We start from the raw sequence: 19,011 nt of genomic DNA on the forward strand, positions 1-19,011 counted from the left end.
TAGAAGTGGGACTTATGCTAGGCCATTTAGGACTAATACACTATTGTTCATGGTTTGGATCCAGAATGTCCCCAAAAGGCTCATGTGTTGAAGGTTTGGTCCCCAGCTAGTAAGGCTACTGGGAGGTGGTGAAAGCTTTAGGAGTTGGGCCTCCTTGGAGGAAGTAGATCACTGGGAACATATTCTTGAAGGGTATATCTCACCCTTGGTCACTTTCTCATTCTCTTTTTGCCTCCCAGTGACCGTGAGGTAAGTAGCTTTGTTCCACTACACCCTTCTGCTACAATGTTCCGCCTTACTCTAGACCATGAGTAATGGAGCCAAGCAACCATGGACTGAAACCTCTGAAACCATGAGCCAAAATAAACCTTTCTTCTCTTTTATTTTCTCAGGTATTTTGTTACAGTGATGGAACACTAACTAACACAGACTATCAATCAATGTAAAATACTAAAAAGAACATTCTTTAAGTATTCAGAATAGGCCAAACTGAAATGGTTTTTTAGATTAAAAAAAATGGGGGGAATGAACACTGTAGTAAAGGTTGTCTACAGTCAATCTAAGGAGGATTTTGAATGCAATCATAAATGATTGTGCCACAAAATGTGTTCTATGAAACAGAAAATTCAGTTCTTTGTCTAATTTTTCTACTTAAGACTAATGCACTTTAGGAAGTTAAATAGGAAATTAAAGAAATGTTTATTAAGTGGCAGGTCATATGCAGTGTCTCAAAAGACTGACTACAAACTCAATGTCATAGCAATGACAGAAGAATCCAAGAAGGACTTTGGGAGAAAAAAGGGTTGAGGGGTCAGATACACATACTTTTAAGAGGTTTAATTTTAATGCCCTGATATGAAAATAACTGATACAGACCAATCTAGGGGGAAAAAAGTTTTAGAAGAAAGCCATTAGTTACTGTAGTATTAGACCAGAGCAAGTACCTCTTTAAATACTTAATATTTAAGTGTATATTAATGCTATATGATAAAGGAAAAAATGTTAGACAAAGTAAACTTAACAGAGTTTGAGCAAGAATGATTCACAAACTGACAGCCCTCAGAAGAGATCCAGAGAGCTCCACTCTGCAATGTGGGCAGTAAGTATTTATAGACAGAAAAAGGCTGAAGGGAGCAATAGCAAGCAACAAAAAGTGGATTTGTTGTTTCAAAGTTACTTTCCTCATAAAGATCAAAGCAGAGGGAATTTTCTTATTATGATGGCTAAAACAGGCCTATCTGAGGATTGGCTACTCTCTCTCTCTCTCTCTCTCTCTCTCTCTCTCTCTCTCTCCTGATTTCTCAGAAAAAATAACTTAGTTTCTACTTGTGATGGGGAACTTTAGTATGAATGATTCCATTTTGGTTGGTCCTCTAAATTTTACACATATACATATTAAAGAGGATGAAAAATATCTTTTCCTCTGCCATTTACTAGGTTCATAGCTGAAACTCCTAATAGAAAAGATAGATTAACAAAGAGCACACAAATTTACTTAATATATTTTATACAACTCAAGGCCTTCAGAAATGAAGACCCAAAGAAGCAGGTCAACTTGTGTATTTTTACATTTAGGCTTGAAGCAGAGGAGGGCAGCTGTAGAGAAGTATGGTTGGACAAGTGGTATGCTCTATTGATAATAAACTGGAGGAACATAGCGAGGTCTGTTTGTTTAGATTCTTCTCTGATCCTCTGTCTTTGGAGATAAAAATGTTCCTTTCTTCCAGGAATAAAAGAGGCTGCCTCTGAGATGAGAGTTTCTCTTGGGGGATGAGAGATGAGAGTGACCTGCTTTGCTGTTTTCTCCAATGCCAAGGTGCCACATTTTGGGATAGCACATTCTGAACCCCAGTACTATTCAAAACTGATCTCACTTCCACGGAAATAATTCAGCCAATGAGAACAGACAATAACAACAACAACATTGCTGTAATTTAAGTAGAAAAAAATGCAGCCCAAACTTTTTTTTAAGAGAGAGAGAGAGAATTTTAACATTTATTTCTTAGTTTTCGGCGGACACATCTTTGTTTTATGTGGTGCTGAGGATTGAACCCGGGGCCGTACGCATGCCAGGAGAGCGCGCTACCGCTTGAGCCACGTCCCCAGCCCAACAACCTCAACTTTTTGCCTCCAAAGAAAATGATGGTTTGTTTAAGACTATGCGTCTGTTGGGTAGAAGTTTGGTTGTCAGATTCAAATGCTTCAGAGAAAGAGTTTTTATTCTGTTCACCACAAAATAAATTGTTCTGCATTATGGAAAGTTTCTGCTTAGTGTTATGAATCATCTTTGGCTAATAATTAAACTATGTGTGGTTTAGGGGTTTGGCTTCTTTCTCTCTCTCTCTCTCTCTCTCTCTCTCTCTCTCTCTCTCTCTTTCTCTCTCTCTCTTTCTTTCTTTCTTTCTTTCTTTCTCCTTCCTTCTTTCCTTCCACTGAGGATCAAACCTAGGGCGGAACCCATGCTATATATGTACTCTACTGTTCACCTATACCTGTACCCTCAGCCCTAAACCATTGATTTTTAACCTTTTAGTCTACTTGAAAACTGGAAAAGATTAAATTAATGTAGTTTCTGCTATTATTTTTTAAAGTAAAAAAAAATAGATTGAGAAAAGGAACACTTGGATTAAATTCCCCAACCTACAATGACTTTCAAACTTCATACTCATGCATTATATCACCAAATATGTGTGCCATGCTGCTCTAGTTTGGATTTTAAATACTTCCCAAAGGCCCACAGTGGCACTATTGAGAGGTGGCAGAACCTTTAAGAGGTGGGGCCTAGCAGGAGCTCTTTGGGTCATTGAAGGCATGCCCTCCAAGGAGATCAGGAGACCTGAGCCCCTTCTTCATGTCTTTGTTTCCTGGCTCATGAGATAAACAATTTTTCTCCACCACACTCCTTCCTTGATATACTTCCTCACCACAGGTTCAAAACAACCTACCAAGGGCTAGAACCTCTAAAATTGTGAGTCAAAATAAACCTTTTCTTTCACAAGCTGATTATCTCAGGCATTTTGTTATAATGATAGAAAACTGACTAATACATTTTCTATTAAAGAAAATTTTAATTAGATACATATTTTGCAAACCTAGATTAATGTTGCATAATTATTCCTCAGAAACATTAAATATTAGCTATCATGATTCTGAATGTGAGTTGTGACATTATTATATTATGCAATATTTTATGACACCTAATGTAACATTTAAGAGAAGATGAAATAGAGGTTTGGTGTTTTGACTGAGATTATCTCCCTCCCTCCAACAGATTGACATTCATTGGAATGATGACAGCCTTAGAAGTAAAATAAAAAGGTAATAATCCACTGGTTATGTACCATTTAAGAAAGACTGGTGATAGCAATGATTTAAATTTAATATTAGAAATTGAGCTGTATGATAAAATGCAATGTGTTCTCAGCTCCAAATAGCAAATTCCAAACTGTGAGATGTTAAAGACTATATGAGTCTATGAGAGAAGTACCAAAGCTTTTCTAGACTAACATTTAAATTTTCTAGACTTTTATATCACTAAAATTATTACAAAACAGGTAGAGATTTAATAAAAAAGGAAGGAAAAAAGATATAGTAAGAGAGAATAAGAGAGAAGGAGAGAAAAGAAAAGAAGGAAGAAAAGATGGGAGGGAAGGGAAAGAAGAAATATGAGAAGAAAAAGAGAAAATTAAAAAGAATTGCCTCGATAGTTCGTGCCAGATTCAGTGGGATATTTTTCCATTTGAATGAAAACAATCGTAAAACTATAAACATGAATGATATATATAAATATCAATTCTGTGATTGCTGTCTAAACAATAATGCAGCTTCTATTTTCAAAAATATTTTTATTGGATACATTCTGTTACTTTTATCCTGCTGTCAGTAAGTACTTTCTGGAAATTGCCAGAAAATGAATGGATGTGAACATTTTAAACAATGAATAAAGTAATCTTACTACATCTTTGAGCCTAAAGAAGAGGAGATTGGCCAAATGCCTTCAGCGTCTATCATTTTGGCCAAGGTATCCAGGTACCATCAAACTGGTATGTGTAGGCTATGCTCTTGGAATTGTTTTTCCAACAAAAATGTCAGATTTATGATGGGCATCTTCAGCCTTAAGGGTCTTCCTAGTGGACAGCGGTAGCATTCTTTTCTGAGATGGTTGGTGGGGATCCCAAAGAACCAGCCTGCTGTCTGTAGCAGATTGATTTGGTTAAGCCCAGGAAGGAATCTGGCTTTGAGCTCACACTCACTCCTCAGTGGAGTGACAATCATTCTTAATTCTTCATTACAAAATTTTAGAACGTGCAATTAAGTTATCTAGGTACCTATTAGCAGGTAGCATTTGCATTGAGCCTGGTAGAGGATTGGTGGCCCTGCAAAGAGCACAGGCTTTGAAGTCAGAGATGTGGAATCAGATTCCCATTTTGGCTACTACTAGCTAAGTTATATAATCTCAGGCAATTTTCCTACCTGAAAATGGGTCTACTAGTACTCATCTCACAGGGATGGCAAACCTCTTTGTAAATTATGTAAGCAAAGAACCTGGGTCTATGCCAGGCCCACTGTGTGCAATCACAGGGCCAATAGTGGTCACTCCTGGCAGCTCTAATGTGTTGCTGCTCAAATCCTGATACAACAACTATCTTTTTTAATGAAGCTAAAAATTATAGGATCTTTACGTAACATCCAGCAATCTCTAGAAGCCTTCTTCCAGCAATAGTTATGGTCATTCTGAATTTAGAATTTTAATAATGAATAATAAATCAAAAAGAGTGGGCCTTACCCAAGGAGCACAACCAAGTGCTTTGAAGCCAGATAAACATGAGGTCTAATCTTACTGTCCTACTTACGAGCCACATGGCCTTGATTGAGAACTTGATCTCTTTCAATTTTTTTATATGTAAAACGGGCAACAGCACTTACTTCAGCGTGTTGGTGTCTAGATTAAATGAAGCAACGTATATGAACCCTGGCCTTGCCGTTTACCAGCCACGTGACTCTGGCAGATTTCTAAATCTCTTTGTGCTTTGGTTTGTTCCTAGGTCAGGTGAAGCTCACAGTAATCCTAGCTCAGGGGTTGTCATGAGTGTCATGAGGGTTATCTCACAGAGCACACTTAGAACAATGGCTGCTCCAAGGCAGTGCTCAATAAATGATAGCTACTCCTTTTCCATTGTCACCTCTTCCTCACTGGTTTTATTGTTGATAGCCAGAAATTAGGTTGATGAGATGACAATGGCACAAACTTGGAAAAAAAAAATGGCTTTTTTTTTTTTTTTAAACAATATGGAGTGCAATATACCAATCCTTCCAGAAAGTGGAGTGCTGTCTACTGTTATCTTGGGGTTAGTACTATAGATGCTCAATGGAAAGCAAAGCGGGGTAGAGACTGGAACCCAAGCAGCAGCTACTCTGGAAAACACTGATAGAGTGAGATGGACACTCAGCAGGGCTGAGCCTCCTCTTGCCCCAAGGCTGGCCCGGCTACCGTCTTCGATGGCCATCCTCCTCTTGCCTTTCACAGTGCACACAGCACTTGCCATCCACTGTCACATGCCTACTCTCCCCATGCACCCCCACCCCGCGATGGGTGGATATTGTGAGGGCCTGGCCCCATCCTGCCACCCCACTCAGGTTTCTTCTTTTTCTAGGTTTTTCTCTATGATAATGCCAGCTTCTCTTTATTCAGGAACTTATTCAGAAAATACGTTGCCATGGAAGTTTCCACACATTGACAGGAGAAGAGTTAATTGGCCCGTCAGACTGCACACCCTCCAAAGAGGTCACCTCTGATGGCACATCGGCTGTGACTGTGTAAACACTGCAGCTCGGCTGTTAATTCACTAAAGCAGCCAGAATTCCTTCTGACAGAACTAGATTCCTCAAAACCTGCTCCAAAGGTGGGAGGCACCTTATTAAATCTGTGTCAGGCCTACCGCCTGATACCTTTTAAGCCCAGTCTCATTCCTTTCAGGCCCTTGACACATGCTAATTAGCATTATTCTGTTAGCAAATGCTGCGAGGAGACAGGCAGGGGCTTCCTGCTTCTCCTGTACTCTGCATGACATCTTTTCATAAACACCAAATGGGATGCCTTAAACAAGTGGGAAGTATATGCTAAACGGGTACTTAGAGGTATTTAGACAGCTTATTCATCCCTGGATATGGCAAAACTCTTGGTGTGCTCTTTTGGGGGTAAAGAAGACTATCACAAACTGTGGGGCCAAGCAGAAAGCATGCCACATGGAAGTACTGTAAGCAGGACTGCCTAGGTGGCCTTGCTTCTGCTCAGAGTTCATGACAGTGGGCAGCCATACAGGTTTAACTGGGTGCTCCTTCATTCACTCATTGATGAATACTTATTTGCTGGGCCAGGTCCTGTTTTCAGCACTGGGAAAACAGTAGCAAACAAATGGATAAAAATCTCTGTCCTGTGGAAATCACACAGTAAATCAAAGGTACGTCATGTGCCTGTCAGATGGTGATGAATGCCAAGGGGAAAAATAAAACAGGAAAGGGGGCTGGGCTGGGCTTGGGGTGAGCAGGGTTTTCAGCTTTCAATAACCTGGTGGGAGGCCTCCCTCCCAGGACATCTGAGCAAAGACTTGTAGGTGGGGATCAGGAAGAAAGTAGAGAAGCACAAAGCCCCTGAATGGGCACAGGGGCTAACAGACAAGAGTAGAGTGAGTGTGGGTCAGAGCCCTGGGAACCCACGAGTTGGGTGGGTAAAGGCTGAGACACCCCTGTGAGCTTTTGAACTAAGTGAATCAGAATCTCCAGGGTGGAGCCACAAGAAGGAATGTTTTTGAAATTTCCATATATGCTTCCAGTGTGAAGCCAAGGGATTGGAAACACTGAAGTCATAGGTTGTGAGCAGAGGAGGAACAGTGAGCTGACTTACACTTCAGAAGGGCTGTGATGGCTACAATTTTAAGGACTGCCCAAGGAGGGAAAGGGTGGGCATAGGGGGACCAGTTGGGCTACTACAGTCACCCAGTGAGGGAGGTTGGTGGCTTGAGGCAGGGTGGGCTGGAAGTGGTGAGAAGGAGTTAGACTCTGGGCAGAGTTTGAAGACAAAGCCAAGGGAATTGCCCCGTGGGTTGCATATAGGATATAAAAGCAAATGGGAAGTCAAAATGACACCCAGGTTTGGGACCTGAGTAACTGGAGGGATGGAACTGCCATTTGACCAAGATGAGAAAGGTCACAGGAAGAACCAAGAAGGCATTTCTAGATCAAATATAAAACACCAGTGCCCATAGATAGCAGAGTGCTCAGTACCGGCACTTGAAGGGTTCACTGATGCTTTTAAGAGACTATGGGGAGAGGCTGGAGAGTGAGTATCTATAGCTGAGTGTCTTTAAGGTGGTTTAATAATAAATAATAAACATGTATTCCAAGCATTTTTCAGGAGTGAGCAGAAGAGATGAAGATATAGTCAGGAAAATCTTCCCAGAAATGACTCTGCCTCCATCTCCTCTAAATCTTCAGACCTCATGGGAAGAGACTTCCTTGTCACCACCTCTAAATTCAAGAGAAGTACAGGATGCTTAATCATGGTAGGTGACACTCCCACCTCTCAGTGTGCCGTACTTAAAACTGAATATGCTGAGTGATAAATGGCAGGGAGTCAGCTAGCCAGCTCACTATTATAGAAAACCCCGTAGAGCCATGCCTGAGTCGAAGATCTGGTCTGGAAAATCTCAGACCCTGAATGGGGCTCCCTATAATTTCATTTTCAAAAACCCTGCCAAATTCTTAAGATGCTTAATGTCGATCAGTTAAACAAGAAATAAAGGTGATAACACCTTTGTCATTCAAATCACTACAAAACTTGGCTAATTAAGGTCCTTGTTACAAATTGTATATAATAATCAATGATATGCTTTTCCAATTGACTCCTTATGTGAGTAAGATTTATTAACACAAATAGTTCCTGACAAACTTGGCCCAGGATCAAGCACTGTATTTCCTCTGGGTTTTGGGGAAAAGTCAAAGTTATTATAAATGGTTGCCAAGGGGAGATATTTGCTAGTTTCTCCACTGATTTGAAGTAAGTCCAATTGAGAGATGAAGGTTTCCCTAAGGTTGTAATTAAGTATGAATATTAAAAAACTGAGAATAAAAAAATAAACGACTTAGGCTTTCACATCACTGATATTTCATTGTGTTTCCACCTCAGGCAAGATATTTTCTTTGGAAAAAGGAATACAGTTGAAAAAAAATAATTTTTAAAAACTGTGCAGCAGCTTTACAAAACTAGATTGAGAAAAATTCACTCAAGCACACATGCTTTGGAGAAGTATTTAACCAGGCAGAGTTGGGGCAAAAGGGCAGATGAATAGTCAACATGAGCCTGATTTTTTTTTTATTTAATTCTGCAGGTCAGTCTGATTATTTTTTTCTCCTTGAAAAATCACACCTTTCTGTCTCTTCCCACCCCCATCATTCACTCTTATAAAATCGGCTTAGTCAAGTCAATATGTGGGCTGGCAATGTAAATTTAATTACAGTGAGGCTTGGGTAAACATTCGCTCTGAGACATTTCTTGGTCTATAGAGTGATAACTGAATTAAGTAGGATTATTTCATCATTATCGTGTTAAGCCCATATTGTTACACAAGAGAAGCTAATATTTCCAACTCTTTTTAGCCTAGCAAAAAATACTATAAGCATTTACATAAGCCAATTTAGTACGTTTTCCTCCTTGAAGAGCTATATAGTAGGAATACATTGCCGCTACAATTTCAATGCAGAGAGAGAGAAATGAGGAAGCTTCGCCCTGGACCCCATCCAATGGGACTAGTGAGCAAACTGCTAAGGAGCCTCATTATAAGACAGTGTGTGGAGGCCTGCACCCTGGTTTCCTGACAGCCACCTTACTTGGATCCCCATGGGCCTGGAGCACATTCACAGTCTCACTTTCCAATGTGTCTGCACGTCTAAGCTATGGAAACCAAACAGAAACTCTAAATGTGTGTTCCTTCTTCAGGAATCTTTCAGTGATCTGTCTTTGGGTATTTCTACATCAGGGCACTTTCCTCATGATAAAACTGTATTTCTGCCTCTCAGAAACCTGGGAGCAGCTTGATCATGTTGATCTTTGAACATAGTGATTGGCACAGATTAGGTATTCTATACTGTCTGTTGAGTGAATGAATGAGTGAATGAATGAATGAATGAATGAATGAATGAAAGAAATTGAACTGCCAAGGCATGAAAGCACCTACTATGTATTAGATGCTAATAAAGAGGAGATAGGTTCTCTAGAAGTTGAGGACCTGGGTCAGGGGAATGAGGGATGAAAAGAGTAGCAGAAAAATAAAAGCCAATACTGGTTGAGGGCCAAAGTGGTGAGCTGCCAGGGTTGGAGGATAGCTGCAACGGAAGGGCACAGATTTGAATCTTGAAAATAGAACCAGACTATGACCGAAAGTCTACCTCAAACCAAGTAAAAGGATACAAGAGAACCAAGGTGATATGATGAGTTAAGCCCTCTTATGGAGAGGAAAAGAATTACAGTTTAATATACCACAGAATACACATTATAAGAGGACTGAGCTCTAGATCCACATAAAAACAGGTTCAAATTCTGACTCCCTTACTACATGTTCTTTGGATAAGTTGGTTAGCATATCTAAGCCTCAGTTTCTTCATCTGAAAAATAGACATAAATAATAACCTTCTCATAGGAATGAGACAAAATATATAAAGCCCTTAGTATGGAGCTTACCTAAAAGAAATGTAATTATTGTTCTTATTCTCCTTCTTCATGACATGGCTAGGACACATTTAGAAGGCTCATCCCAACTGTGATGGGAAAGGCTGGGGCTGTGAGTGTAGATAGAACACCGGTGTGAAATTTTAAGTCCCCTTTCTCCTCTAGATGGGATCACATCAGTGATCACATCAGTGGAACTTTTAAAAGAATTCCTACACTCATTTCAGAGCACTATGACTTGCTTGAGCTATCTCCCATTGGCTTTCTGAAGTTAAGGACCCTAGCGAAAGTAATATTCATGGGATAATTACCTATGATTAAGTCTGTGCCACATTAGCCTGGAATTTGGGTATAAATAAGAATATTATCTTGTTTCCACCTCTGTTGACTATTAGAGTCACTAGCAGGCAAATCAACTCTGAATTACTATTGAATTGCTGTAAGTTTTTTTTTTTTTTATTACCCTCGCTGTACTATAATGCCCTTTAAGAGGACAGTGTAGTTATTTCACATCATTTATGGCCTCCATAGAATCTAGCAATGCTCCATAATCTGCTCTTGGTTACTACTGGTCATTTATCACCAAAGTGATAAATAATAATCATTTATTCATTCTATGATTCTGTGAGAGTAAGATCCTATGGACACCTACAAAATTATATATATATAGAAAGAGAGAGAGAGAGAGGTTTTCTACTCTCTGGTAACATATTACCTTATAGAGAACTTTAATCCAGGAAGCTAGTGAGGCTGCCTTGTGAAATAATTATTTTAAAATTCACTTGAGATATCTAATTTTAAAATTAGTTGGAAAAAAAAAATCCCCCATGAGGATTGCATTATCTCTACTGCTGTTCTGGAAATTAAAAACAAATTCTTCGATCTCCCTCAAACAGAAAATTTTTTTCTCTATAAACTTGGGTCATTTTTAATTTTAAAAATATTGAAAATAATAATTTATTCATTTATAATGATAAGACAGATATTTACCTGGCATATTAACACCTTTCATGTGTGAATTGCAGCAGACTAAACAGAGCCAGTGGACTGGAGGAGGCCAGTCTACCAAACTCATACCTCTCTAGGGGGGTTCCAACTTTGCCACTTGTGATCCATCATGTTTTATAAGGAAGAAAAAAATCATGTTACCCTTTATTATGATTTAGGATCTCCATTTCCTCTTCTCTTCTCCTCAGACTTGCTGTGAGCATTAATTCATTCATATTCTCACATTTGCAGAAAGTTCACTTATGACTCAGGCTTTAAAAAGCCATTCTATTGATAAAACACCTATCTGAGTATTGTGGATATTTTTAAATGATTATCATAATAAAAGCAGCTTATTAACTTAAGTCACTTGAATTATTTTTCTTTTTTGAGTTTCTTTCCCCAGCTGCAACAGGGTAATATTACCCATCTTTGAAAGTTTTTGCTATGAAGAATAAAAACAAATAAATGCTATCTCTGCTTAACAAGTTAAAGCCAGTGTGAAGATCACGTGTACATTTTACAACTTACTACGTGTCTGTTTATCCATGTTCTGTTTATTCTGGTCCTTATTATAAAAAAGGCTCCCTTCTCTGGAATCTGTCCACATACAACAATGCCCCTTAAGCAGTCCTCTAAATTATTCAACAAGTTGTTATAAGGGTTTTTAGTTCTTTTTATACATTATCATCCAATAATAATTACAAAGGCAAATAAACCATCATCTTTCCACACTAACTTCCATGTTATACTAAGTAAGAAATGCGGGTTTGGGGGTTGGCTCTTGAGCAGGGAGGGATGAGAGAATCATAAAAAGAATTTTCGTCCTTCCTTTAAAAAATATTTTTCTACTACCCACTGGAAAACAAAGACGTTTGGTTCTCTGTAGATGAAATCTGCTCTCAAATATCGTTGGAATATATCCTCACTTTACTATGATCTAATAAAATTTGAAAGCTTCAAAGCTCATTGTTACGAATCTGATCTGTTGTAGCTGCTTTCAAACTAAAATAGCTTTTAAAAAAATGAAAGAATCAGGGATTTAATCATCTCAAAGTAATTTTAGATTTCACAATTTAGAAAAATATAAATCAGAAATTATAGACAACAATGTACTTACTGTAAGGTGCATTTGGTATCAGTGAACCAAACTCTTGGGTTATTTATTTGGGTTTTAAAAATACATATAATTTTTTAGAGAACTAGAATATTCTTTTTATTAATAAATCCATTAGCAAGTAAGAATGATGTGCTTTGCCACAGCCTCAAACACAAGATTTGCTATGGTCCTGTTTCAGGATATGTTTCATCAAAATAGGGAAAATCAGAATTACATGGCAATTTAAAAAACAATACAATAGGCACATAGTATCTCAAACTCCCTGGAGCAGAGTCTCTGGTAGGAGTGTGTGAAGGGGTAGCTGCTGGAGACTCTTGTTTATTACATTTTCCCCTGAGATTCTATTGAGAATGCTGTTTTGGGACCTATTGCTAATCACCCCATAAACTAGATGACACTGAAAGGTGGCAATAATCAGGCAGCAGTTATGGTAAAGGAAAACCTGTGATGATGAAGGATGCTCAGGGTATATTCTGTTTATCCAGTGCATAGAAGGGTGATTGATAATCGAATGTCGTTCTGAAATTTGGACAGTGTCTGCCTGTTCCTCTTATGTTTCCACCCCCAAAAGTTTCACCTATGTCCCTTTCTGATTAACATTTTAGAAAAATGTTTATTTAGAAAAATAAAAACCATTCTGTGCAAATAATTCAAACAATTAAAGTTAAAAATAAATATGCTAAAATGTATTTAATCCAGCAATGAGGACTAATACAGAATTTAAGTATAAATAAGAAAATCTTTTAGGCCATTCTTTCAGACTATAAATCTTAAAGGTGAATTTTAAAAATTTAGCTCGAAATTAATTATAGTTATAAACATACAGAAAATAGTGGACCCAGCATCTTCATTGTAGTGAAAAAAAATATGCTAAGCCTGGGAAAACTTCCCTTCTCTGATTGTTGCTTCATTTCCCCTATTGGGAAACCTACAACATGAACAATACTGAGCGGCTTAAAGAACAACTCAGTTACATAAATCCAGATTAGTAAGTACTTGGAAGAAAAGTTACATGAAAGGTTTGAGTGAGACAAATTGATAAAGCATATATTAATTTTGTTCCTATATTTAAAATACATGAGATCAGGCTCCTGCTAAAAAATAACTGATACACCTAAAAACTAATAATTCCACAACATAACATTCAGTTCCAAGGTTTTTTATCACTATATCTTCCTATTTTTACTCAAAACATAGCTTTGTTTTCAGTATTCAGGATCTTTTGTTTTCTCATTTTGATTTTAAGTGTTTTGATTTCTATCTCAGCTCATCCTTAACTTTAAACTGGTGTTAGTATTAGGATCAGCCATTGAGCTCTAATACTGACGATATTTCCCTGCCAAATGCAATATTTTATTTCCTAGGTTCAAGGGTTAGCTCTCCCCACATATAATATATGTCTCCCATTTTCTTCTTTTTTTTTTTTTTTTTTTTTTTTTTGTGGTGCTAGGGATTGAACCCCGGGCCTTGTACATGTGAGGCAGACACTCTACAAACTGAGCTATATCCCCAGCTCCCATTCATTTGACCCTTTTACCATTGCTATGAAAGTGCTGAAGCTCTTCCACCCCTGACACTAGTTCATAGTTCTAGCTTAGACCACGTATGACCCTCTCTGGGCCTCAGTCATGCCTGAGGAAAGGGAAGGAACTGGACTTGATGATCCAGAACTGTCCCTCCCCGTTTACAATGCTATGCTAGTCTAGTTTAATCCATCCATTTTCAGAGATCCCAGTTTCAGAAAGCCAGTGTGAGCATAGGTTGGAGCTAAGACCACCAGGAAATCATAGATTTCAATGTGGGAAGAAAACTTAAACATCATTTGGTCCAACACCTTCATTTTACAGCTGAGAAAACCGTGGTCCAGAGAAGGTACTTGATTACCTCAAAGCAGAGACGGAAATAATGAGGAGATCTCCCAGGCGCTCATCTGTAGCAAAATTGAAATCTGAGTATCTTCCTGATTGAAGTGCATAATGATATCAGAGTAAAATGTGATACAGAAAGCATAAATTGGTCTAGAATACATTAAAGCATTTTCTCCCTCTAAAAGATAAATTCTCTATTATAACTACAAGAATTTTGGAAATTTGCTATTGGTGGTGTTTGACACAAAATAGCACATATCATATCACATAAAACATCTTAGATTTATGCTTTTAAATAGCCAAATAAAACAAAACATCAAGTCACAGAATACATATATTTACACTAATTTAAATGTCCAAAGCACACTACAGCAGGGTCTATTTAATAGATTATATAATTTAAGATTTACATATACACAAGTATATGAACAAATATTAGTCTGCTAAAACAAAGTTTTAAGAAGTTACTCTGACATTTTGGTATTAACACATATTCTTATCAACAAATGACAACTTTAAATTTTCAATGAGATCCTTTGTACAAGGATACAGAATGGAGAGAATGTACAGAATGGAAAGAAGACAGTCAAACAAATGTACCTTCCTTGAACTACTTACTTAACACTGTAGACAATATGGCATTATCCAGTAAATTCTATCAGTGCAGTTAGTTCATTCTGGTCTGAAATGATTTTGGCTACTTGCCATATCTAATTTTATGCTTTATAAATCATTGCTGCTTGATGTTCCTTTATATCTTTTGAAAAATAAAGCAGGACACTAATGCTTTTCCTTAAAAAATAAGTTAACTTTGATCCTAATAAGTTAGCAAAGTCTACTTTTTAAAAGAGCACTAATATATGTAGTTCATTTTTTTCTTTTTAAGAGTCCTGCATAAAGGGATAATATCACCTTTGGGCTGGCTTTGGCATTATCAGTGATGCTAAAGATTAAGATACAGTTATCTAGAACTTAAAACTTTGGAAAACAGCCCCATCTTTCTCTGGCACCTTGGGGGAACCAAAGTGCTTTACCTCATTTCCTATCAAGCATTTAATAGACTGTTTATTTGGTTTGATCTCAAACAAACTACAAAAAAAAAAATTCCTCCTACAATTTCTGCCCTACTATTTATTTTGGAGACTACCACACACAGTTAAATATGGAGAGATTAAATTATGACATCATACAATTACAGGCACACAATTAAGAAGAAGCCACAAAGGGTGTGTCTGAGAACACTGAATTGACTGAATCTGAGTCGGATTTCACCCTCGTGGACTTTAAGATGCCCTCCGCTATCACTGCCTCACTGGGAAAGCGCCTGACTTTCCCATTCTGCCCTGCCGCAGCATCCTTCAGAGGCTCCAGAAACACCACTCTTCTACCTGCACCTGCCTTCCGTTCATCAGCGGAGGCATCACTAGCAGGACCGGGACTGAGAATAGATGAATGGGCATTGCTTTGGTTTAGCATATTTTTCTGTCTCTTGGTTTTACACTTGCAGGGACACGGTGTCAGATAGAGGTACAAGAGTACCAAAATGATACTGGCCACACAGGCGGCAAGAGTGGTAAAAGCTGTGTTAAATGCCTCATGAGCATGGGATCTGTTTACAGTGAAATTGCTCACGTTTATTGTGACATCCACAGTCTCATTTAACAGGCGTTGCCTATTCATTGCAATACAGGAGTACACTCCAGCATCCTCAAAACGAGGATTTTCTATAACCAGACTTCCATTGTGAAACACATGAAAGTTTTCCACTTCTTTATCTGGCTCCAACAGTCTGTTATCTGGACCAACCCAGATGAAATCTGTATTTCCACTACTAGTCTTGCTGTCACAGTGGACAATCAGCCTTTCCCCGACCTGAGCCTCATGAATAAAGCCAAGTGCATGGAAGGAACCATTGATGACACTGTCAGAGCAATTCATAAAGCTATCCTGGAGCAGAAGCAGCTGATGGGAGTGCTTGGAGTCAGACCACAGGCGACAGGTGTAATCATTTTTAAAATCCATCACTGAACTAAAGTGCCTACGATACCAAAAAATCAACAATGAGTATAGGGAACAGTCACAGACAAATGGATTTCCATGAAGGTAGATGCCTCTTAGCTGTTTTCCTGACACTAAATTTATATGATGCATTGGAATGGAAGGGATCCGGTTATAAGAAACATCTAAAAACATCAGTTCTGGCAGCTTGAACCTTCCAACATACAAATCCATAGGAAACTGTGTGAGAAAGTTTCCGCTTAGGTAGAGTTTTTGCAATTGGGAGAGCCCTCCAAATGCTGAAGGATCAAGATAGGAAATGTGATTGTTGTACAGCAGGAGCACTTCCAGAACCTTCAACTCTTGGAACACTGCGCTTTTCACTGTCTTCAGCTTATTGGATGATAAGTCAAGACACTTCAAATTTGGAGTCGTGGAAAAACTGCCTGTGGAAATGCTGGTGATGTTGTTATGACGAATAATTAGGGTGTTCAGCTTGACAAACGATACTGGAATCCACTCAGAATCCAGAAGCCCAATTCTGTTATAGCTGAGATCCAGTCTCTTAATCAGTCTGAAAAGGTTTCCGGGCACCTTGGACAGATTTTTGTTGGTGCAGCTGACAATGTCAGTGGCACAAATGCAAGCGGTGGGGCACACCCCGGAGGCACCCGGGCTCACAGTCCCTGTGATCACCAACAAACACAGCAGCTCTCTGCAACCAGGTCTGACAACTCCAGGCAGGGTGGGCAGTGTGCGTAACCGTAAAGACATTATGGTCGCCTCTGCGTCTTTTCCAGGAGTCTTTTTCTCCAGTTCAGCCTCCCACCAGTCAACCTGGTAAATAATTAATATGTAAGAAGGGGGGGGGAGTATAAGTTAATTATCGCTGGTTAACCCTCAAGAGTCATGCTATACTTTCCAATAACTTTTGAAATGGGGTTCATTTCATACTAAGGAGCTCTATGCTGCCTTTTTTACTACTAAATGCATTTTTCCCTAGGTTTTTCCTGCTTAACGACATTACAGGCACATTGTCTCAATATAACTGTCTCACCATCAGAAACTCAGTGGTTTTAAAGGGGTGCATCCTGTTCTGTTCTTAACTCCCTCTAACAAACACAAAAAAATACACAAACGCATCCTACGAACAATTAAACGGAAATACTTAGCAAACCCCCGTCCAGAAAAACAACTCACAGAGCTGGGAAGCCTCACGGGTAGCGGAGATAGGTCGCCGGCGGCGGTGTTTTCTACAGGTCTGCGTGTCTGTTGGTCCGTCTCTGGCACCTTCCGAGATCCTTTCCCTTTTGCTCCCGGCGGGAGGCAGCCTCTCGCTGTCTGTCAACTTCGGGAGTTTCAAGCAGCCGCGGCGGCAGCAGCAACCCCGGGCGCAGCAATCTTCTCGGCGGGCTCCACTTGGTTCTCCCGGGCTTTTTTCATTGCACCGCTGAAGGTACCGCCTCGGCGCTCTGGCCACCCTGTGCCCGCGCGCGGGGCGCCCCGCTCCCGCAGCCGAGTCCAGGAGGCGGGGGCGCGGGCGGCGGGTCGGGCCGGCCCCACCTCTCCGCGCTCGGGAGGCCCCAGGGCCTGGGGTTCCCGCGCCCGCCGCCGGGGTTTTATCCCCGCGCGCCCGGAGTCGGGTGCGGGCGCGGAGGTCGGTCCCGCCCCTGCGCGTCCTTCGCTCTTGCGGGACCCCACTCGGAAGCCGCGGGAGGGAACTGCCCGGCGCTCGGTAGGGGCCGCGGAGCTGGAGGGGGCGACGGCGCAGCCAATCGGAGAGGCGGCCGGCGTCCCCCTCACTCCCACCCCGCCGCCGCCTCCCGCCTCCCTCCTCCGGCTCCCCCCGACCCGCGGAGCGGCTTTGCGACGGGGATCCACACCGGAGGCCCCAGCTCGCGACCCTGCACTCTCCTGTCCGTTGGTCCAGCCCCAAACAGGGTGGTGTTGGGGTCGGGAGAGGCTCAGGGGGAGACGCCCAGTCCAGGAGGGAGGGGTCGCAATCTTGGGGACCCACTTCGCCGCGGCCATGTAGGTAGCATCTCTCCCTCACTAGTCCACGCAATTCCCGGACCGCTTCGCGCTTTGCCTGGGGGCGAGGGCCAAGGGAGCTTTATCAGCGCTAAATTCAGTTGGCATTAAAGGTTTACCAAACAGAAAAGCTGCCTCCGTCTCCGCCCTCATTTGGGGGAGGAGGCGGGGGGATGGGGACTCGAGCACGTTTCCTCCTCCTGGGCGACCAGAATCTTGGGGGGAAGAATGGAGAAGGCACCGCGAGGACACCCCTCTGCTCCCTGGAAAAGTTGTATCCCTTTCCTAACTCAGGAGGCGGCATCAGGGATGGTGCCCAAATCGGAGGAGAAGGGTAGGAAAGATGGTTCGGAGCCGACCTTCCAGCTTGAATGCAAAGATAAGAGAATTAACCGTAAAGAAAAAAATTCCAGAACCAGACCGATTCTTGCTTGTTTTGTTTATTTACGTATTTGTTTGTTTGTTTGTTTTTGACAAACTGCTGGCCACTCTGTCCGGACCAGGACTGATCCCAGAAGGGGTGTCTGTGCTGTGGGATTTAGTCCCCTTTCAGAGAGCCGGGGCTCCAGCATGCTTTGGTCCAGCAGGCAAGGGAAGGTACAAGCTGGACAAGGCCATGCAAAAATGAGGTAGAGGGCATGAAGCTGATGAGCTTTTCGATTAAAAACCCATTTTTGCTTAATTCCAAGATTTAACGATGGGATTTGACTGAGCCAAATGACCCATTTGGCCATTATATCCGGATCAAAAGAAAGAAATTACTGCCCTAACAGAAGATGCTAACCACAGCAGAAGCAATAGGGAAACCAATTGAAAAGCAGACTAAATTGAAAAAACAGAAAGCAGTTGGAGTAGGGCATATAATATGTAATGTTATGTAAAAATAAAAACAATGACAGTGACAACCAGTTTCCTCCACCCCACATTCAAACAACCTTCAGTTTAGTGAAAAGTTGTCTATCTGGTGTGCTAGCACTAATCTTAGAAGCCAGTGCCTAATTTAAATGGAGTCATGTGCATTGTTTACTTAACTGTTTGTGGAATAAACCCAGAATAGCACTGGTAAATTCAAAGTGTTTTCAAGTGAGGGCAATTTGATTCAGATTAATTTCAGTTTCATAGAAAGTTGAATTTTATCACAGGAACGCAGCCTGAAATGCTTCATGAAACCATTCTTCACTTCCAGAGGAGAGGCAGAGGTTGAGGTTTTCTTCTATTAGGTCACCCCCCTGGAGTTTTCAAAAAATTTGGTCTCTAGTTCTTTGTTTTTATAGGATTAACAT

The 19,011-nt window shown here is 40.5% G+C and overlaps 1 protein-coding gene across 1 annotated transcript; it reads right to left on the minus strand.

Annotated features, from left to right (window-relative positions):
- Positions 1-14,307: 14,307 nt before the first annotated feature.
- Amigo2 (adhesion molecule with Ig like domain 2) lies at positions 14,308-17,109 on the minus strand. The gene is made up of 2 exons (XM_076852790.1): positions 16,898-17,109; positions 14,308-16,534 (listed from the first exon to the last, which is right to left on the minus strand). The coding sequence occupies exon 2, from the start codon at positions 16,469-16,471 to the stop codon at positions 14,906-14,908; it is 1,566 nt and encodes a 521-aa protein (XP_076708905.1). The 5' UTR covers positions 16,472-16,534; positions 16,898-17,109; the 3' UTR covers positions 14,308-14,905.
- Positions 17,110-19,011: the final 1,902 nt, after the last annotated feature.

This window comes from Callospermophilus lateralis, chromosome 4 (assembly GCF_048772815.1).
Source record: "Callospermophilus lateralis isolate mCalLat2 chromosome 4, mCalLat2.hap1, whole genome shotgun sequence".
Taxonomy (NCBI): Eukaryota; Metazoa; Chordata; class Mammalia; order Rodentia; family Sciuridae; genus Callospermophilus; species Callospermophilus lateralis.

What these genes read in the sequence shown, in the direction of transcription:
- Amigo2 (XM_076852790.1), bottom strand. Translation starts at nt 16,471, where the DNA reads ATGTCTTTACGGTTACGCACACTGCCCACCCTGCCTGGAGTTGTCAGA.